The 22,659-nt window shown below is 48.4% G+C and overlaps 1 protein-coding gene across 1 annotated transcript in view; it reads left to right on the forward strand.

The window, feature by feature from the left end:
• The window catches only part of CTNNBL1 (catenin beta like 1), an 88,214-nt gene that overhangs the window by 42,816 nt on the left and 22,739 nt on the right, over nt 1-22,659 (forward strand). Inside the window, exon 11 of the mRNA XM_083744391.1 lies at nt 7,783-7,964. Within this exon, the coding sequence (XP_083600517.1) occupies nt 7,783-7,964 (182 nt within the window). The remainder of the gene's footprint in view (nt 1-7,782; nt 7,965-22,659) is intronic.

The following is a 22,659-nucleotide window of genomic DNA, read 5'->3' on the forward strand; positions in this document are numbered from 1 at the left end:
TTCCAGCTCCCTCAGAAGTTTGGGGAGGGGTTAGTCTTGGAGAGGCATTCTCTGCGGCAGTCCTTAAGTTGTGCCATTCCCTTCCCACAGAGGTGCATCTGGCTTCTTCACTCTACAGCTTTTGGTGACTGCTGAAGATGCACCTCTACCTGTACCTTGGACACCTGAGATGCGTGTTTTCAGGACCTACCCTTTTCCTGTAATCTCTTTCATTTTAAATCTGAATTTTAAATGGTTGTGTCCTGTCCTGGACCCGGTGATGAAGGGCAGATCATCATCATCATGGTATAACTTGACCCAACCTCGCCTCCTCCTCAAACTCCACTAGCTTCAATGAGAGGTTTTGCCACTGGGTAGAGGTGAACCTGGTGCAGCAAGTTGTGAGAATCTGGACTCTAAATCTTCCATGTTCTAGAGGGGAAGGAATTAAACTCTGGCATATATCCTTCCCTTCATGCTGGAGGAATGGTCCATAGGTTAGTGGTGAAATGCATGCTTTGCACACAGAACGGCTCAGGTTAAATTGCTGGTGTCTTTGGCAGCTGGTCATGGGCAGGAACCATTTCTAGATGGCCTAGGAGAGCTCCTCCCACTTGAAGAAGACAGCTTGATGAGTCTGACTCTGCACAAGAACATAAGAGCCCTGCTGGACCAGGCTGGGGCGAACTGTTCCCACAGTGGCTAATTCACAGGCAGGATTCGAGCACAAGGACACCCCCCTCAAAGTGGTTCCCACAACTGGTATTGCTGGAATACCAGTTCCGCTGGTTTTACTTACACCTAGAGTGCACTGAGGTCGCTTGTTTCAGTGGCAAGAAAGCAATGTTTTCTGTAGTGAATGTGGATCCTGTGAACTGAAGGGGGCCGGGGCAGTTAAGAGTGCCTCATCCGTATGGAGATGGGGCACGTTCTCTCTGTGAAGGGCAAGGGGAGGCCGCTGGAAGGAGCCGCATCATTTTTGGTCCAAATGTGAAGAGTCTGCATGGGTGGGATTCCTGTTTGCTTATTCAGCAAGGGACGTGGGGAGGGCCTTTGCCCTCGGACCACCTTCCTGTAAATTGGATGTGTCCCACGTGAGGAGGAGGAGGAGGAGAGAAGGCCAGGCCAGGGAGGAGGCGAGATTGCTTGCTTGCATGTGTGCACTCCATTCCATCAGTGGGGAGCGTATTTGCCTTGGCTGCAAATGAGCAAATGCAGTTTGCAGGTTGGTGGCCTCCAACTGGAGGTTTAGAAATGTCACATCCAATTAAGGTCTCTCCCCAAGCACAATTCAATTTCTTTCTCCAGATTGGGAGCTGCCTGAGGCTTCCAGGAGAGAAAGTGAGGTGTCCTTCTGAGGCTTGCAGAGAGAGAGAGAAAGAGAGAACCGCATTGTCAAGTGCCTTGGGAGCATTGGCACGAGACTTATTACACCCCTTCTTGTGTGGAGGAGAAACCCTCCTTCTCTCAAGCAGCTACCTGGGAAGGCCTCACCCTGTATTTATAGCAAGCAGGGAATGAGCTTGTCTTGACTTTTAAGTGCCAGGAAACACATAGGGGAAATGGAGACACATAGTGAGTGTGGGGGAGAAGGTTCATAAAGCTTTTCTTGGCAGGGTGGGGTGGGGAGGATCTCTTGCAAAGCCATTTGTGGTGGCTTCCCTTGACCACCTTTGCTGGCTGCAAGAGGGTTGTGGGCCCAGTCAGGAATAACGCATGAAAGTCAGGAGTGCGTTTGCATGCAGAACGCACTGCAGCAGCCCCTGCAAAAATATTTCATTACGTCTCTTGTTTTCATGTCACATCAGCTCCTTGGAAACCCGAAAATTAATGTGTATCTACTGAAATTTCCTTTCAGCACAGCCTCATGCTGTGTTTATCTAGCAGAATCAGAGCCTCGCGCCACTGTTTCCTAATGCGCACCCTTCTGCAAACATCCTGCGATAACAGTCCTTCGGTGAAGTGACTTTGGCTTCTGGTACCCTGCCTTGGGGGAGTTTCTTGGGGTCTTTTGTCTTCCTTCCTGACAGGAACAAGGAAGGGCAGGGTTTGACAGCAGTGCTTCTGAAGACCACTTGCTGGAGGCCACAGGAGGGGAGAGGGCTGCTCTTGTGGTCAAATCCTGCCCTTGACTCCTAGCAGCTGCAGAGCATGTAGCATATAGTCCACCAAGAGTGGTTTCTGGGTTTCTTTTGAAGCGCTCTTTGGACGGCCTCCTTCTGGAACCCCCCGCCACCATCGCCACCCCTGTGACTGTCCTCTTCTCCATCTTGGAGGCTGATCCACCTTCACTCTCCTGCTTGCACAACTTGTGACTCGCCAAGCCAAAGGCAGTCCACTAGCTTTGCTTGGTGACCTGCTGGGTGCTTATTATATCACCACCCCCATTTCTTTCAGTTTTGGACATGTACCAAAGCCAGGAGGTTTTTTGAGCCTTCGCATGAGTTGTGCTTGGCCTGGTGGGTTTCCAGTGCCAGGAAGTTGTCAGTGCAATGAGTTTGTTCCTGGTCTTTTTAAGGTCCAGGTCAGTCGCTCGTTTGGTGAGGCTCCCAGGCTGTGGTGTCTGAATTAGTTCTCACCCAAGAGAGATTTCAATAAGCCCAAGATGAGACTAAGATAAACTGCTTGCCCTCTAGTAGAATAAATATTTCAAATAAAATCAACCTGAGACAGTCCAGTCAAACAGCTATTGATCTCTACAAGCCTGAACTTAAACCCAATGAATATTCCAGAGATCAGCTCCCTGCAACCTGCCTAAATGCTGATCAATATGCAATTACTTCCCCCGAAAAAGGAGTCCTGAAGTTCTCCAGCCAAAACCTGAACTTTATTTTTTAGCCTTTTATTATTGCCGCTAGCAAGGTGAAGGAGAGCTGGAAGTGGCAAGGGCAGGAGAGGGAGGAGGAGGTGAGTGGATTACTTTCCACAGCAGGCTCCTTCCTGTAAGCGCTCTGTGCTGCCCTGCTGAGCACTCAAAAGGGTAGCCTGTGAAATGGGTTCGTCTTACAGTGACGTTCTATCCAAGCATCAACTCACTTGGCCTGCTCCACCGTACAAGGTGCAGATTTCTTGGGTAGCTTTCTGTATTGCTTTACATTGCGCACTCCTTTGAGACATCTTGTGAAAAGGGGTGTAGAAGTATTCTTAATAGATGAATCAGGGCAGGCTTCTAATAAAGCAGCTGGGCAATATGGTTGCACATTTAAGTTGCAATAATTTACCTCTCGGTTTACCTCTTGGTGTTAAGATCTCAGAAGTGGCGTCACCTACATTGAAGAATTTTTGTTGGGATAAAATGGAGGCATGGAGTGTGACGTGCGTGTGCCGTCTTGAGCGCCTTCTCTAGGGTGCAGCTGTGATTGGTTGCTTGGATGGGTGGCTGTCTGCCAGGGATTCTTTAACTGTGATTTCTGCGTTGCAGGAGGTTGGACTAGATGACCCTTGGGTCCCTTCCAATCATAGCTGTCAACTTTCCCCTTTTCTTGTGAGGAATCCTATTTGGAATAAGGGAATTTCCCTTTAAAAAAGGAAAACCTTGACAGCTATGCTTCCAACTCTACAGTCATATGATTCCGCAGACCTGCAGTCTAATGCATACCCCATGTGCCATCATATTTTGCAATTCCCTTCCCCTCTTTTGCATGATTTGTGTCACTGGCTGTGAAACACGAGGCAGAAAGGCACTCTGGGCATGGGCAAGTTGGACGGCGCTTTATGGAAGGGCAGTGGTGGAGGAATTAATCCTGAAGCTGCTGCTCTTTGCCGCTACCATGTGTGCAATTTTAATCCCGCTCCTCTTCCTCCTTCTGCCCTCTTGGCTTCCCTGGAGGCTTCCCTACACAGCACAGGGCAAGCAGGATGCCTGACGTCTGCCTCTGGCAACGCAGCCCTGTGTTCTGGGATCAAGGAGGCAAGGAATTGACCCTCCTTGGCTGGGCCCAGCGTGAGGCTGTGCCGGCCTTTTTAGCGTCGTGTTGGAAGGAGTTGGCTTTGACTTGCAAGAAGCTGCCAAGGTTTGTTCATCCTCTTTCTTCCCTTCCTCTCATCTGCTCATGTTCCAATTCAAGCATCTTGGTGGCTGTTCTTCTCTTTTGGTTTTGCTTCAGGATTTTTGTTTCTCCAAATCGGACGCCCGCCCCCGAACAAATTGGGAGTTGTGCTTTGCTGAATGGAGCTGTGTCGGCAATCAAACGCCCGCTTCCTTGCATTCTCTTTGTTGGCATGAATTTCAAACATACGTCCGCAGTGGCATTTTGCAGCAGCATTTTGCGAAGTGCCTGTTTCATTCCCTGCTGCTGGCAACAGCCATGGAAAAAGGCAGAAAATCCTGGCTGATTTGCTTACTGGTGTTCTGCATTCACAGGCCAAAGTGAGGGCTGAGTTCCAGCTTTGCTCTTGAACACAGGGAAGAAAAACACACATCCACCTAAAATAATTAAGTTGCTTGCTGGTAAACCATTGTGGGTTGCTGGGTTCTGGGGGTGTGAGAGGATGGCATCCTATAAAGGGCCACTTCACATATTGCATGCTTTAAGCGTACGTTTGAAATGAAAATGTGAAACGGAATTGAGCAGGTGTAAGAGCCTGAATGTGGCTTCTTCCTTTCCTCCATTCCCCGTTTCTGCTTCCTTGCACACACATGTAGCTGCCATACAAGAAATATGAAACATTATTAGCGGATCAATATGGCTATGAGTAGGGAGTGCTTCCCCCTCGCTTGACATATCCATTGCGCCTCATCCCTCTTGCTAGTTACAGCTGTAAGAGGGGAGACCCAGTCCCCATGTACAAAAGGTCAATAAAACAACAAGAACACCTTGTGTGAAATAAATTTGCACTCTGTTTCATGTTTGAGAATTAGACTGTAATCGTGGCTGACTTCCACCCTCCCCTGTACTGGGGATACAGCTTAAAGGAATCTCTCTTGGCTTCAGAAAGGGAGGTTGTGTGCAGCTGACAGTCCAGGTTCTCTCGAAAGGTTAGCCTAGCCTTCCCTGACCTTGCGCCTTCCAGATTCCGACTAGGGCTGATGGGAGTTGTAGTCCAAGCCATCTGGATCGGGTAGCAGGTTGAAGAAAGCTGGAGTAGAGTACAAAATCGAGCTTTGGAATTGAAAGGGTTCCAACTCAGGCACTGAGATGGTTGGGGTTCTCCATATAGACAGTTGGACTTGGAACTGGGAGACATGGGTCCCATCTCCATCATGTGGTTGTTGTGCAGTCTTGGTCTATTCACTCTCTCAGCTTCTGTTTCCACATCTGTGAAATGGGTAGAGCATTGATCCGCCCTATGGTCACAAGCACAATGAAGACTGTAAAGCACTAAGGTAGTAGTAGTAGTAGTAGTAATAATAATAATAATAATAATAATAATAATAATTTATTTATTTATACCCCGCCCATCTGGCTGGGTTTCCCCAGCCACTCTGGGCAGCTTCCAAAAAGAATTAAAATACAGTAGTCTGTTAAACATTAAAAGCTTCCCTGAACAGGGCTGCCTTCAGATGTCTTCTAAAAGCCTGGTAGTTGTTCTTCTCTTTGACATCTGGTGGAAGGGTGTTCCACAGGGCGGGTGCCACTACCGAGAAGGCCCTCTGCCTGGTTCCCTGTAGCTTCACTTCTCACCGCCAGAAGGCCCTCAGCGCTGGACCTCAGTGTCCAGGCAGAACAATGGGGGTGGAGATGCTCCTTCCTGTATACTGGACCGAGGCCGTTTAGGGCTTGAAAGGTCAGCACCAACACTTTGAATTGTCCTTGGAAACGTACTGGGAGCCAGTGTAGGTACTTCAAGACCGGTGTTATATGGTCTCGGCGGCCGCTCCCAGTCACCAGTCTAGCTGCCGCATTTTGGATTAGATGTAGTTTCCAGGTCATGTTCAAAGATAGCCCCACATAGAGCGCATTGCAGTAGTCCATGTAGGAGATAACTAGAGCATGCACCGCTCTGGCAATACAGTCTGCGGGCAGGTAGGGTCTCAGCCTGCGTACCAGATGGAGCTGGTACACAGCTGCCCTGGACACGGATTTGACCTGTGCCTCCATGGACAGCTGTGAGTCCAAAATGACTCCCAGGCTGCACACCTGGTCCTTCAGGGACACAGTTACCCCATTCAGGACCAGGGAGTCCTCCACACCCGCCCGTCTCCTGTTCCCCAAAAACAGTACTTCTGTCTTGTCAGGATTCAACCTCAATCAGTTAGCCGCCATCCATCCTCCAAATTGAAAGTGCCAAATGATGATCAGTAGTGTTTTTAAACAGAGGTTGGGTGGCCGTCTGTCAGGGATTCTTCAGCTGCGATTCCTGCATTGCAGGGGGTTGAACTTGCTTGCTCTTGGACAAAAATACCAAAATGGTGACAAAACTGATTATTAAGGTAGAACCAGTGACAAAGGAAACAGATGTGGTGTAGGACTTGATGCAAGGGCTAGAGGAAATTTTTAGTAAAATGGAAATTGTGATTGATATGAAGAAATAGCAGGAGACACTAAGGGCAGATATGGATGGCATGGGGGGTGGGCAGAAAACATTTGGGAATGCCTTGGTGGCTTAAATGAGGCAGGAATTGCAGCCTATGAGACTAAGAGGAGACTGTGAGGAAGGTGAGCAGGACTTTAAATCAGACTTAACTGATAGTCGCCTTCCAGTGAAATTTAAATATGCCAAGGTTAGGGAAAAGAATGGGAAATACTTATTGTATATGTGCAAAGTAATGTAAATAAATTGATACATTGGCAGGCTCAGATTACACACTTGCAATCAGCAAAATTTGGATAAAATTAGAAGAAGAAGAACTGACGAAGTACATTGGTACCGCGGGTTACATACGCTTCAGGTTACAGACTCCGCTAACCCAGAAATAGTACCTCGGGTTAAGAACTTTGCTTCAGGATGAGAACAGAAATCGCGGCCCCATTAGCTAAAGTGGTGCTTCAGGTTAAGAACAGTTTCAGGTTAAGGATGGACCTCCGGAATGAATTAAGTACTTAACCCGAGGTACCACTGTATGCGTAAGGAAATGCAGAAGAATTTTGTTAGAATCAGAATCAGAACTGATGAAGTTTGTGTATGAAAATGCAGAATTTTGTTAATATACAGAACCAGAAGAGAGAATGGAGAGAAGTCATGAGGTCTAAAGAACATCAAAGATAAGGTTTTGAAATGTTTTTGTGAATGGGGATGGGGGGGTGTTTTTTGTGGTTAATTGTGGAAATTAACTGTGAAAAAATCAATAAAATTATCTACCAAAAAAAAAAAAAAGATAACTTGATTGCTCTTGGGGGTCCCTTCCGACTTACAGATTTCTGATTCTAACTGTGTGAAAGGATTGGTTTCTTGCCTACTGATGTGCAAGCAAATTTCTCATTCATTGGTGCTTACTTATGCGGTGGACCTAAAAGAGCAAGTGTGCCCTAATAATAATAATAATAATAATAATAATAATAATAATAATAATAATAATAATAATAATAATAATAATTTATTATTTATACCCTGCCCATCTAGCTGGGCTTCCCCAGCCACTCTGGGCGGCTTCCAAAAAAATATTAAAATACTGTAATACATCAAACAATACATTTTAGCTGTTGGTACAAGAGGAAAGGAGGCAGAGAAGTTCACTGTGTCTCAGTGGCCAAACCAAAATAGAGAGTGCTCCGATCCTCTCTCTTCTGCGGACTAAGACTGAACTTTGCTGCTTGTTCATCATTGCGTGCAGGCTCATCCTACTGGCTGAGGAAAACCTTCTGTATCTTGTGGCAAAGTGCATTGCCCAGTTCACTGACAAAAGTCCTTCTGCTTCTACAGAGAGAAGAAGATCTCCCGGAGCAGTGCCCTGAAGGTTTTGGACCACGCCATGATTGGGCCCGAGGGAGCAGACAACTGCCACAAGTTTGTTGACATCCTCGGCCTTCGGACCATCTTTCCGCTCTTCATGAAGTCCCCCAAGAAAATAAAGAAGGTTGGGACCTCTGAGAAGGAGCACGAAGGTAGGATTTAATCCCACACGGCCTACCTTGCTGACCACGAACCCTTCGCCAGCCTCATAGTTTGCAGTGCAGCCTCAATGGACTTGCGCCGCCAGGAAGCGCTTGTAACTCTGAGTCGCTTGCCAGCGTCTCCTCCTCTCTGGCTGCTACCAGCATGGCGGTTAATTAGCTCCTGCATATGTGCATGTGAGCCTGCCGTTTGAAGCTGTCTCTTTGATGCCAGGCTCTTTTGAAAAGAGTAATGAGCCAACTGCAAATGTCACCTCCAAAGCCGTGTTTTTTCCTGGCTCCGCGCACTGAAGTGTGACGTGAACATCAGGCGTCGCAGGCACAAACTGCTTGTGACTCTCCTGTGTTCCCCCTCCATCCCCTTCTCGGTTTCCTTCCACCACCCAGCCGCCCGCTCCCTGGAGGAGATCCAGAAGCCCCACCAACGTGATCTGCCGCTGGTCTCGGCGTCGGCACTGCCGCTACTGCCAAGGGGTGGAGATGCTGGCAGGAAAGGCTGACCCTCCTGTGGCAGGCAGTGGTGAATGAAAATGAGTCACCACTGACTAGTGAGGATTATCCATTAAACACACACACACACACACACACACACACACAAACCAGGTAGACAGTATTGTTTGATGCACTGAAAAAACAAGTGCCGCAAAAATCGCAGCGGAATGCACATTCCAAATGGAGAGATGGGGTGTCTTTCCCACACCCTCCTTACTTCTCCAGAGCAGAACATAAGCTGAGAGATGTGTGTTTTTTCTGCCTGCTGGAAAAGGAGAGGGCAGAAGCCTGTGTTGTGCTGTTGACAAGATTGCACTTGGGGGCGAGGGGCGGCGGGTGTGCGTGTGACTGGTTCAGCGAGCAGCTGTTTCCCTGCTGAAAAATGTGCCAGTGGGTGAGCTGGTAACAGAACATTTGCTTTAGAGCACCAGCATTAGGAACGCGATAACATTATATTAATGAAGGCAATGGGTTGGCAAGACACGTTTTCACAGGGCTGTGATAGCTGCCCAGTTGAGTTTCTACGCCTTGGATTCTCTGCTGGGAACGGGTGCAAAGAGGACTCCAGGCAGAGCACCAGGAGGCTTTGGAAAGCTGCCATCATGGATGGTAGCTTTTGGGGTGGGAAGAGGAGGGAGGCCTGCTTGCCACACAGAGGCAGCCAATTCTGTATGGCAAAGTGGAGTTTTCACTTCCTTCTGAGATGGGGTGGGATAGAACCATGGGAGACTTGGCAGGGGTACAGCTTTCCTTGCACCCAGCATGCAGCTCACCACCCTGGTTGGTGAAAGAGGGCATCCAATGAGTGAAGGTTGTTACAGGGGAGAATGGGTTAGTTTTGTTTCCCAGGCCCTGCCTGTCACTTAAGGTTCCCAGGAAGAAGAAGAAGAAGAAGAAGAAGAAGAAGAAGAAGAAGAAGAAGAAGAAGAAGAAGAAGAAGGAGGAGGAGGAGGGCAGGATTCACAGAATCCAGGAGTGGACTTGATAGACTTAAAATAGTGGGTTTTTTAAAATTTATTTTTTGGTGGGTTCAATTTTCTTTGTTTTGCATCACTGGGCAGGTGAGTTGTTGAGATTGTAGCAATTCCAGTTAATAGAGATGTTTAACCGGCCTCCCTAAAGCTTGGCTGGCCATTATACTGATGAAGGAGTGTGTGTACATGTGTGTTTGTGTGTGGTGCAGCAGTTTCACATCCTTCCCAAGCCATGCTAGATTTCTCCTTGTGCTCAGACAACCCAGCAGGGCTATAGGCATAGATGGCTTGAGAGGGTCTCTAGGTCTAGCCGTTTCTGAATCTGAATCCTGTGCCCCACACGAGCCACGGCTGGGCCATCGTTTTCACCTGGGCCCTATATTCACAGCTGGACCATCTTCAACTCAGTTGATGTAAGCAATGGATGCAGAGCTTGCCCCCTGCTTTGTATGCGATCCTGTAGTGTCCACAAAATATTTTAGTCTTTAAAATTTACAGTGGAACCTCGGGTTACGTACCATCCTCCTTATGAACGCTTCGGGTAACGAGCTCCGCTAACCCGGAAGTAGATGCTCCTGGTTGCGAACCTTGCCCCGGGATGCGAGTGGAAGTCGCGTGGTGGCAGCAGCGGGAGGCCCCATTAGCGCAAGCACACCTCATGTTAAGAACAGTTTCGGGTTAAGAACAGACCTCTGGAACGAATTGAGTTCGTAACCGGAGGTACCACTGTATAGAACTAACGCTGGATGTTTGGGCGTCAGCCCAGCTTAGTGGTTGAGAAAGAGCAATCTATCAGAACAATGCCCATTTTGGGAAGGCAAAACTCTGAATTCTCTGGAGCTGTTAATCCCAGTTGACCTGGTTTGGGAGTTGCTTTCTCTCCAGTGCTCAGATGTGACCCCCTTGTACACTGGAATAGTGAATAGAACGACCCTAGTGAAATCTGGGCGGGGGCATGAAAAGGAAGGCTAATTGTGCTATAGTGCAAGCATATTTACAAGCTCAAAACAGCTGGCCATCAAGCCCAATGTTATTCTGCCTCCAACAGATGTCACTCAGAGAGCCCTCTGGGCTCAGTTTGTCCCTTGGCGTGTCCATCAACTTAACCGCTTTGGTCTGCTCTCATCTGTCCTCGTCAGAGTTACTGTATGGCGCAGCCCACAAAATCTCCCTCCCTTACAGACCCCCTTACCCTCCCAAGCAGCATCTTCAAAAGACTAGCTGCAGGATTCTTACATGCAAGATCTCATGTCACTGTCTTCTCCACTCCCAAAGATCCACCAGGACCTTCCTTTTGCATTCTTGATGGTGCTTGCAAAGGCAGGTGTTCTAGTTTTCCCAGGGATTCCTGCTGGGTTGCATGCTATAATGAACCTCAGTCGCATTGTGCCTAGTTCATTGCTGACCTCATGGGTGTCAGGAAACACCTAAAATTCAGAGGACGTTGCTAAAGAACAGAATGCAGCACCTTTTTCCTCTTCTAGCAGCGGCCTCTTCATTGCCTCCTTCCTCCTATGTCGTCTTCTCGTACGGAATTTAAGATCTTAAGTCACCCTGAGTCATACTCAAACTGTGCTTTTGGCACCACCATTGTCTGAAAAGTTGGTAAACAGGTGGTTACTGAGAAAAGACATGGTTCAGATATAGGTAAAGGGCACTCAGAGTCAGTACTTGCTCTTATTGTTGAAGCCTTAGTCTTGGAAAGGAATTGCTCTGCGTTGCTGGTCCTTGATGAATGAATGGCAGCTCGATAGGATTTTGTGTCTATAAAATCAGCTAGCAACACCGCCCACTTGTAAGGCCATTATTATGAAGATTTCTCACCTGCCCTTCACCCTAAGGCCCTAGAGCAGATAGCAGCAACTTTTAAAAAACGCTGTATTAAAAACAATTCAAAACTAATTACAGTCACAAGAATAGGGCGGCTCCTAAAAGCACAAATTCTCAGGTGTCAGAGGCCATTGTAAAGAGGTCATCCTCAGCATCCACTGGGAATTTATATGATGTGGGGAGGGTGCTCTCGTCTTTCAAGTATTTGGAGCCTGAGATGTTTAGGGCTTTAAACCCCAACATGGGCATCTTGGATCTGGCATCGCTCCTTATCGCTGTTCCTCTTCGGAGTCAGCTTTTCCTGCTTAATCAGAGCCTTTGGGATAGTACCTGCATGCAACACCTAGCTGGACCCCGAGAGGTGCAAAGTCCTCCATGTGTTAGGATGGTGTTTGTGTGTATACATGCCACCTACCCTTCTGAGCCAGAAATCTCCAAAGAGGATTTTTTTTCCTGCCAGACTATAAAGCCTTAAACACTCAATGCCATTTAAATTAAAGAATGGCATTAAGCTGTTCACTAACAGGCACTTTGTGTTAAACAAGGATTAAAATGTGTGTCTTGATGGTTTTTGGTGGTGTTTACAAAATCTCACCACTGAGCTTGGATCTACTTTGCTTCGAAATTCCTCCAGCATCCCTGCCAGCTCTAAGCACCTCTCCCCACCCCTCCACAGGCCCCGTGTTCATCCAGCCCCTGTGCCCCCATCATCCACGCTTAGGGACCTGCGTGGTGTGATTCTGCAAAATGCAGCATTTGAAAGCGGACCCAGAAATCGGCACCCGAAAGAAAACTCTGCTTCAGAACAGCCGCTTGATGTTTTTGAAAGCCTGTTCCCAGGAGCTGTGGCAAAGTGCAGGCAGAGAATACCTTGCAGAAATCAGAGCGTGATGGAGAAGAGGGGGCAGGTGAGGAAAGGAAAAGAGAAGAAATGAGCTGGGTCAGCTGAGCAGCAAGATCTGGCATCAGCGGGGGGAGGGATGTCTCTTCCATGCTGTTCAGAGCTATTCCCCCTACCCCTGGACCAGTAAGAAGCAGAAACTATTCTTTCAAACGAACAAAAAATATACACCTGCTTTTGCTTCAAGGCACGTGCTTTCTGCAGGTTACAGAAAGCTGGCTTTTCTTGGTGCATAATTTGAGCACTGCAAGGGATATTGGCCAGGCCAGGCCTTTAGTCCATCTAAGCCTATTAGTGTCTGTTCTCACCATCAGCAGCTCTCCAGGATCTCAGGCTCGGGGGGCTTGGCTATCCCTGCTTACTGGAGATGCTTGAGATTGTGGACTGAAGACAATAAGGCCAGACCTTCAGCCATCAACCACTAGCCCATGCATACTTCCTTCAAATACATTTCAGCGTGGAGCAAGAATGTAAGAAGTGCCTCCTGACTCAAGCCATTCGCCCATCTAGTCCAGCATCTTGTTCTCACAGTGGCTGACCAGATGCCTCAATGGGAAACCAGCAAGCCGGATTAGAGTACAAGAGCAGCTCTCTTCCCTATCCCGTTTCTCCATGCAATAATGTCACCTTTCCGCTAAACTGAAAAGTCACAAACGTTGCAGCCTTTCTCCACCCCCTTGATCATTTTGGTTTCTCTTTTCTGAACCTTTCCCAAACTCTTGCCTCTCCTTTCTACTGCTTTCTGCATCTGACTTTGCTTCAGAGATGGCTTCCGGTTCTTTCCCTCCTTTTTAACCACCTGCTCAGGTTTGGGGCTCACTTCCTCAAGGGCTGGGATTTGGAGTTTGGGAAGTACCTGAAATGCTAGACCGTAGCAGCAGTGCGTGTGTCTCAAAGAGCATTTCCTCAAGCTTGCCTTGGATAGCAGCGATGCACCTTGGGTCTTCTTCAGGTTCACTGTCCGGCTGAGCCCAAGCACTGGAGGGAAGGAGCGGCCAATTATTGAAGATGGCCCACCAGCTCCAGCCTTTTTCAGTGCACCAACTGTCGCCTGCATGAGTTGGATTGGAAGCAAGTCCAAGAGCCCGTAGTGGAAAGAAATGGATTGTGCAAGGTCGTTGGAAGAAGAGCAGCAGTTCTGGGGTTGAACACTTGCAGAGAATGATGAACTAATGTAGAACAGTGTGTGTGTGTGTGTGTGTGTGTGTGTGTGTGTGTGTGTAAGAGAGAGGGGGGGGGAGCAGTTGCAATTCTATACCCTGGTGGGATTTCACAAAGTCATCATCAAGCATGGTGATTTCCATTAGGCTCTTTGAAACTGTAATATTTGCTGCTGCAAACTTCATAAAAATAGCGCCACTGGGAACTGAAGTCTGGAACCAGCTTTACTTTCTTATTAGCAGTGTTTGTGTTTGTTTCTGAGGTAATAAGTGCAGCACGGAGATCAGACTCTGTCTGTCTCCCTATAGCTTGGTTCAGAGTGTTGCTACCCTAGAGTAGAGTTTTGTTGCCAGTGTGTGTGTGTGTGTGTGTGTGTGTGTGTGTGTGTGTGTATTTCTGTGTTGCTATACAAGCATGATATTAACATCCATACATTAAAATCAGCATCTGGGAGACTGAGGTTCAAATCCCCATTCACCCACTGGGGTGCCTTGGACCAGTCACTGCCGATCAGCATAACCTACCTCGTAGGATTGTTGTGGGGATTAAGTAAAGAGGGGAACCGCTGTGCGCCACGTTGAGCTTAGGTGGAAAGGCGATACATAATTTGAGTGTGCAAATGTGTCTGTTTGGGGCAGTTCATGGTGTTTTTTCTGTGTAGGTTAGTGCTTTGGAATTTGCATGTGGGTTTGTACAGAATATTGAACTTCGAAATTTCATGTCCTTGGAAGATGGGCTACAAAACACAGCGGGCAGAATCCACTGGGTGTTTGTGTGTACGTGTGGAGAGTGCTAGTTGCAGTTCCTGGCCCCTCCAGCTGAAAGGATCCAATTCAGCTAGGACTGAACAAGACCATGTAGAATCACTTCCATTAAGAAAAGGCAGGAGAGGAATAGACGGGAAGAGTCGTCCGGTTCCCGGAGTAGCTCCTTCAGCTTCACCTCCATTGTTTTCTGGGCCTAGGGAGGTGAGTATCACCTCTCATAAGCGTCTCTTTCCCCCAAATAGCCTCCCTTTGCAGAGATGTGAGGTTGCAAACATCCAATTATGCAGCAGCCTTAAGGTCTAAAGGCACAGCCTCATGAAAGGCTAATGCAGAAGCAGACTTGGAACTTCTTTTGTCAATGGTCTTGAGATCCTGAAACAGCCACTTCTTAGCTCTGCTTAGGAAAATAGGTAGCTGCCGTGTTGCAGGTCAGACTATTTCTCCATCCATTCCTGTCTTGTCTACTCTGGCCAGCTGCAGCTGCTCTTGCCGGTGGTCTCTCTGCCTCTCTTTCCCATCACCTGTTTTCCAGTCCTTTTAACTGCAGACATTGCTGGGGAACGAACTTGAGACCTCCTGCATGCAAAGCTCTGTCACTAGGCTGTGGTTCCTTCCTTGCAAAATTCTTGATCTTTGCACTCTGCATTCTTCTCCTAGGAGGAAATGCTTCAGCGCCATCCCCCCAACTCTTTGCCTGCCCTTCCCTTGTGCAGGAGACCTTCCTGGCAGCTGGTGCCCAGAGCGGATACCTGGGTGGGGCGGGGGTTGCCTGGGGCGGGAAGGAGGACACGTCCTTCGGCCGAAGTGGCAGCCAGCCAGATGTTTTGCAAGCCCTGCGTGTGGCACACGTCTCCTTGTCCGCCTTTATGGCCCATTAACTCAGAAGTCTAATTACGCCAGCTGAGATGACAACCTTCCTGAAACGCTTTGCCAGTGAAAAATGTGTTGGTTGCATCTGCTTGTGAAGCACACGCTCCCAGGGCAAATTTCCCCGGAAGGGAGGGGGCACCTTAAGCGCTAAGCAGAGAACGATGTCTTACAAAAGCAGGTCTGCTGGCAGCGGCTCACAAGGGGGCGCTTTCCTGGCTGTTGCTGCAGATAATTAGCTGTTCCTGTGATGACCCCTTGGTTCTTTCTCTGAGTCAGATGCAATGCGCACAGAGGAGCACACCTGTCCAGCAGGTGGATCAAATCCAAACATGGTTTGCCTGTCAAGGTAATAGAACTGGAAGGAACCCCAAGGACCATCTAGTCCAGCCCCCTGAAACACAGGAACCACCGCGAAAGACTCCGTGAGAGATGGCCACCCGACCTTTGCTTAAAGAAACCCTATGAAGAAGAGCTTGCCAACTTCTCCATTCCACAGACAAAGGCTCTTATCGTCAGAAAATTCTCCTTGACGTTTAATCGGAATCTCCTTTCTTGTAACTTGAAGCCGTTGGTCTGGATCCCACCCTGTGGAGCAGCACTCTTGCTCCACAGGTGACCCCTGGAGCCCCTAACAGCCCTACCACTCTGTGGCAGCCCAAGGCCAGAGAGATGGCGTTGCCCTGAAGGAATGGGGCGTCTTTTTCACCTGCCCTGAGTTTTATGAAGGCAGTGCACATCCCCTGGCAGGTGGCTCCATGGGCAGAGAGGAGCCCCACTTGGAGGGCGGGGTGGCAGTGCCTGTTCCTCCCTATCCTGGGGCTCCCACAAGGGGTGCCCACCCTGGCATCACACTCAACGAGATGGAGCACAACTGAGCCCTCCTGCGTTTCATGTCGGATTATGTGTAGAATAACATTGATCCTCTTAGCCAAAGCTCTTCCCCCCAACTGCCGGCATGTATTATTTCATCAAGGTGGCTTGGGCAGCTTTCCTTTTGTTACAGAATTCCATGGGCCCTCATTAAAGTATATTACAGGGGAGAAATTTTAAAGCTATTTATCTCTGGGAAGTTTATGGTGCGGTATCAATGCCTCACAATGGAACAATTTCTGCGGAACTCTTAATTCTTCTATTTGCCACCATACCACTTAGATTTTTATTGCTAAGCATTTGAGAAATACTTTTCTGTAAGTAGCAGTGCATAGTTAAAACTGTGGAACTCCCTCCCACAGGAAGCAGTGAGGGCCACCAACCTAGAAGGCTTTTAAAGAGGATTAGGCAAATTCTTGCAGGAGAGGGCTGTTAATGTCTCCTAGCTACAATGGCTATGCTGTGACTCCACTGTCAGGCAGTGATGCTAAAACCCATATAGGCATCTGGTTGGCCACTGTGAGAACAGGATGCTGGCCTAGAAGAGCCATTGGCCTGATCCAGCAGATGCTCTTTGCATGTTCTTACGCAAGTCCTTCTGGAGAGGTTTTGTGGAGAAAGGGGACGACTGACACCCCAAGACTCTTAGTCCCCTCAGGCCGTTCTGGGATAGTGTTCAAGTGTTCAAGGTTTTCACCAAGTCCTGTTTCTTCTATAGATTTTTTCAGAAAAATTCCACAATACGTTATCGAAGGCCTCCGCATCTATTATGACCTAGTGCATTACGGGGGGTTGGAATAGATGACCCTCGGGGTCCCTTGTTCTCTGATTCAGGAGGTCTGAGCTAGGGCTTTTGACACCCAGAACTGATTCGACTGCCTCTTTTCCAGCCTCTGGGTTACAAGTGAGCGCACCGGCATGGGAAGGATCTCTGCTAGGACCCCCCCCCCCAACCTGCTCCATCCAGACAAAGCAGCCAATTTTTCCTCCTATAAATTTTTAATTATTGCTCTTATCTGCTCCTGCGATAACGCTGCAGCTTGGAGAGCCTGCCTGTTGTTTATGCCCCCTTCTGATCTTGTATGTACAAACAAAACTTCTTTTGATAGGAGAGATTATTTGCTTGCCTTTGCTGCCTCAGCCCGGAGGCCGCAGCATGCGCCCTAATCTCCTGGCTGCGCGGCAGAGATAGGGAGTATAAATTTAATCGAGGTGAACTTGGGGGTGTTTGAAGATTGCAACAAAGCCTCATGAATCCTGCCACCTTTTGCACTCCCGATGAGCTGGATTTCTGTACCCAGAACCTCCGAGGTTATGGAGGGCAGCATAGATTGGCAGCCGACAAAATCTAGAATTTAATTGCTATTCATGAGGTCCGCAGGTGGCACTAAAATCTTGATAACGAAGTGGCTTGGAGCTGCAGCTGCCCCAAGCCTTTTCAAATGTCAAAAAGGGAGAGCTGCTTTTCCCCTTTGCCTGTCCCTGTAGAGACTGCCGTATAGTTTTGAGGGTAGTCATGTATCTGGAAACACATCCAGGAGAACCAGTGATGGCCTTCCAGTGTCTCCTTGTGTCGTGACAGCCTTCATGTTGGCAGAAAATGTGCTTGATTCTGTTAACTTTGCTCAGTTGGGGGCGGCAGGGAGAATCTGCCTACCAGGTGCAGGTGAGCTATGGGATCAAATCAAACTTTGGTCAAGAGAGGCTGGGTCATGGTTTTAGCAGGCCTGAAATAGCTCCATTTCCCTGGAAATACCGTCCTTTCTAGGCAAGAAGATGCTGCAAGCAGTGGACAATCTGGCAAATGTTTTCACAGGGGTGGGCAGATTGCAGATGCCTGCTAAAGTTACTATTTTGTCTAGTGGTCTTGCCAAAACAGGTTGCTCTAAAACACTGCGTTTCTACATGTGCCTTCCAGTAGGTGTAGACCTAGGCTGTGACCCTAAATGGTCAGCCTCATTTTTGTGTTCTTTGCCAAGGCTGTTGCAAACTGCTTCTGATCTCTCCTGACCTTGCCCTCAGTGCGAAACGCGCCTTGCCCTGTTTCAAGTGCTCTTCTTAGCGCCATTTTCCTCCACTTCCTCTACCTCAGGTGAGGCTCTCACTGCCATTCAACCCAGTCGGTGCCACTGCTCTGGGTGATTTTTCTAGCAATGCCACCTGGCCTGAGCACAGTCACTTGTTGACAGAATCACACATGGGCAGCCAAGGCAAGCTGGGCCAAGAGGAGGGGGAGAAGAAGAAGAAGAGAAGGAAGAGGAAGAAGAGTTTGGATTTGATATCCCACTTTATCACTTTCCTAAGAAGTCTCAAAGCGGCTTACATTCTCCTTTCCCTTCCTCCCCCACAACACACACTCTGTGAGGTGAGGGGGGCTGAGAGACTTCAGAGAAGTGGGACTGGCCCAAGGTCACCCAGCAGCTGCAGGTGGAGGAGCGGAGACGCGAACCCGGTTCCCCAGGTTACGAGTCCACCACTCTTAACCACTACACCACACTGGCTCTCAAGAGGGAGGAAGAGGAGGAGGAAAGTCCCACCAAGGCGAAACAGACGCTTCCGCCAGAACAGAAACCCAACCAATAGCCTCAGCTCAATGTGATCATTTAGTGACGAAGATATCTCTTGGCTTCATATACTTTTGAAGTGCCTATCGCAAACGGAGAGCCTCTGTCGCGGCTCTCTGCAACCTATATCACACTATGCTCACCTGGGAGCCAAGATCTACTGGCACAGCAGCAAATCCAGGTTTGCCCTGTATAATAAATTAAAAGCAGCCTTTAGCGTTAATGAAACCCGTTAGCCAGCCCCCACAACACGTTACCCAGAGGGAGGAGGGGTCTGCACAGGGAATTGCTTCCAGTGATGTCACATTAATGACTGAAATTAGCGTCAACCAAAAAGTTTAATTCTGCCTGGCGCTGGGGCTGTTTGTTTTGGGATTAGCTGCTTGTTGTAATCTTCTTGATTAAGGATTATGATCCCTTTAGAAGCATAAGCCAGGCAAGCCTCCCAGGAGCCGACAGAGCGCCGCGCACAATGTGCATTGCGGCACCGCACTTGGAGGGAGTGACCTTTCCCAGGCAGGCAGCTAATCCAGAGAGCTCAGCAGAAGTTTTGTGGCTGAGGGTAGCAGCCCTTGCTCTTGGCTCCGTTGGCACAGGGCACAGCTGGCCTCTGACAGGAAGCGTGCCACCTGGAGGCGTTGGTGGGCACTTCCTCCTCAACAATGGGAGAGGCAAACTGTGCCCAGAGGGCCAACCAAAGCCTGCTTCTTCAGCATCTGAAACTTTTCCCTCTTCCAGCGGGGACTAGAAAAATGCTTGACAAGCCAGTGGCTGCGGGAGGCTCTCCTGAAGCCAAATGATGCGCTGTATGGCGATGTCTCCATGCCTTCGATGGGCATCTGCTTGGACCAGCCGAGAGAGAGAGAGAGAGAGAGAGAGAGAGAGAGAGAGAGAGAGCCCTTTGTTGCTGCTAAGAGCCAAGGCCAATGCTGGGAGCAGAGACTCTTGCTCTTTCTCTTTCCCATTGATGGGAGACGTCTGCCCCTGCAAAGAGCACACCTGTGCTCAGATCTTAGGCCCGGCATCTTGCGTGAACTCCCGCCTACATCTTGTGGCTCTGAGGAAATAGTTGCACCTGATATTTTTTATTTATTTATATTTTATTTTCTTGTTTTACAGAAGTATGTGTAATGTCTCTTGTATTTTTTCCATGTAACATTTTTACAAATCAGTTTCATTTGTTGAGACATTAGAGGGGGGAAGGGGTGGAGGGGGGGAAGATGGGTGGGGGTGGGGTCTGGTGGCGATGTTTCTATTTTGCTTAATGTATGTAGGGTTTGGTGTTGTGCCGGTTCTCTGCTGTTCACTTGTGTTCCTTTGGTGGTGAGAGATGTTGGGGTTGGCCCAGGGTGTGGTTGTTTGTGATTGGATGTGGTGATCTTTGTTTTCGTGTGTGAGTGGGGTGGGTGGGTGTTTTGGATCAGGTTAGCCATATTGATTTGTATGCTGTTGGTGGGTTATTGTCATTGTCTTGTTGGGCTGTGTATGTGATAAAGGGGAGCCATACCGGGGTGAAGGCATCTTTTTCTATTTGTCCCTGTATCAGTTTCAGTTTATTGATTAATTTTTCTAAAAAGGCTGTTTCCCATACTATCTGGTACCATTGGTCCATGCTTACTCCTGACAGGTCTCTCCAGTGTCTGGCTATGGTGTTTCTGGTTGCTGAAAGTAGGTGGGTTATGAGTTCTTTGTGGTGTAAATGGGCATTGTTGTCTTGGAAGATGTTTAGTAGGGCCAGTTCTAGGGTGGTGTCTAATACTTGCTTAGTTATTTTACATATTTCTCGTATGGCTGTTGTCCAGAATAGTTGGATTTTGGGGCACTCCCACCACATGTGGAGGTATGGTTGCACCTGAGATTTGTGGATCGGCAACAGATACACAAGAATGATCAGAGTCGTTCATTTGACAAGAGGCAGCCCCATCCCGAGTTGAGGCCTCCTTCTTGGAGCAAGTGACTTCCATCGCCTGTCAAGAGGAAGCCTTTGGCTCTTGATATGGATGAAACTCTCTTTTCTTGGAGGTTTTTTCAGCAGAGGTTGGATGGCCACCTAGTTGAGATTCCTGCATTGCAGGGGATTGGACTACATGAACCTCGGCGTCCCTTCCAACTCTGCAGTTCTATGATTCTATGAAACAGCACTTTCATTCTCACAGGTGGTGGGGTTTGAAGGCTGGTTCACTCAGAATTTGCAATCACAGGTAAAATGAAGAGTTGACAAGCACTCCAGTGCATGCAAAAAGATATTTCAGGCACCCACCTGGGCCATTCATAGAGCTCTTTGTGTGGTATCTGTAGAACAGATGAAAGAGGAGCTAGTGGAAAAAATCCTTTTTGAGCTTTCCAGTGGCCATGGATTGCTTTTCATCTCACTTCATGCATGGATATGCTTGGAGGACGTGGAAACACACTCTAAGTTGATATGCCTCCAGTTCTGGGTGCTACAATTTTAGAAGGATGTTGACAAGCTGGAACATGTGCAGAGGAGGGCAACCAAGATGATCAGGGGTCTGGAAACCAAGCCTTATGAGAAACAGTTGAGGGAATTGGGTATGTTTAACCTGGAGAAAAGAGGTGATAGCCATCTTCAAATATCTGAAGGGCTGTCTCCTGGAAGAGCGAGCAGACTTGTTTTCTGCTGCTCCAGGGGACAAGAAAGGAGGTTCCAATTAAACAGTAGGATGCTCTTTCTGACAGTAGGAACTATTTGAAAGTGGAATGGACCAGCTTAGAAGATGGTGAACTCTCCTTCCTTGGAGGTTTTTAAACAGGTTGGGTGGCTAGATGTCATGCATTTGTTGGTTGTAATGCCTGCATTGCCAGGGCGGGTGGACTAGATGGCCCTTGTGGTCCCTTCCAACTCTACAATTCATTGGTTCTCTGCGTGTGGAGGGATTTGCCCCAGGATAATTGGTGGCACAAACCAGTCCTGCTCCTGAATCCTCCTTTCTCAGCTAGCTTCAGAGCCCGGCCGTGCCAGATGTCCTTGGGCCACAGAGCTGCGGTGCTTCTGAGCTTCAATCAGCTGCCTGTTTAACTTTCCCTGTGACAAGCTAAGCTGACATCCAGCGTCAAATGTGTAAATCGCCTCGCCACCAAAACATGCATCTCACTTGCAGCATCACGAAAGTAATGAATCAAAGTGTCAAGTAGCTTGAAGAAAATGAATTTGTTAATTGCCTGCATACTCAGACTCGGGGTAATATAAAAGGGAAGACTTGGAAACGCTCAAGTAGGAGGCAAACTGTGACCTCATTGCTGTTACTGAGCCCTGGCAGGAGGCGGGAAGTGGAGGCGGCTGTGTGATCAGAATAATAAAATCACCACCTTGGAAGAGGCTTGGGTGCCCCTCCAAGCAGCCAGCGCAAGATTGCAGGTTATGGAATTGTTCTGGATCTGAGCAGTGCGCATAACAAGCCAGCAGCTGCACATGAACAAAGCTGACCATTCTGGTGCTAGTTTTTCATGCATCACAAAGTTAGGCTGTGGAACTCGCTGCCACAGGAGGCAGTGGTGTCTATCAACCTAGACTGCTTTAAAAGTGGATTAAACAAATTCATGGAAGAGAGGACTATTGGTGGCTCTGCTCTGTCTCCACAGTTGGAGACAGCAGAGCTTCTGAATCCCAGTTCCTGAAAACCATAGGAGCGGGAGAGATGCTCTTGTGCTTGGATCCTGGTTACGGGTTTCCCATAATGGGTGTCTGGGCAGCTATTGTGAGAACAGGATGCAGGACTGGGTGGGCCACTGGTCTGATCCAGAAGGCTCTGTTTATTCCAGGAAGTGAGAAAGCATGGAAAGGCAGGATATAAATGTAACAAATACATTTCTCAGCAAGCAAGCTGTGTGGTGGAATGCCTCAATATCCGCTTCTTTCACTCCACGGATATTGGGTGTGTCTCCTGTCTTTGCAGGTGTGGGAGTCAGATCCATGGGTGAATGGTTTGTGCTCTGGGAGTTGGCACCATGTTGGAGTTGCCGACAGGCTTTCTCAAATGCACATTTCCAAGCTAGGCTGAAGAGCTCACTAGTCCATCAGCGGGTCAGACCCCCTCTCTGCATCTGCCTCCTTCTCTGTATCCCACCGAGATGTATTCGGACAATTGAGGGGGTTCCCTTCCATACACAAAATTTGCAAAGTCGCACAGCAAGGCATTCCTGGCGGCTGCTCCCTAGTTTACACATTCCTTTCCTGCACAGCCTGAAATGGTTCCCTAAGCAAAAGCAAAATATTGCTTGTCTGGGCCAGCATTTGGG

This window comes from Podarcis gaigeae (assembly GCF_964106915.1).
Source record: "Podarcis gaigeae genome assembly, chromosome: 6".
Classification (NCBI taxonomy): Eukaryota; Metazoa; Chordata; class Lepidosauria; order Squamata; family Lacertidae; genus Podarcis; species Podarcis gaigeae.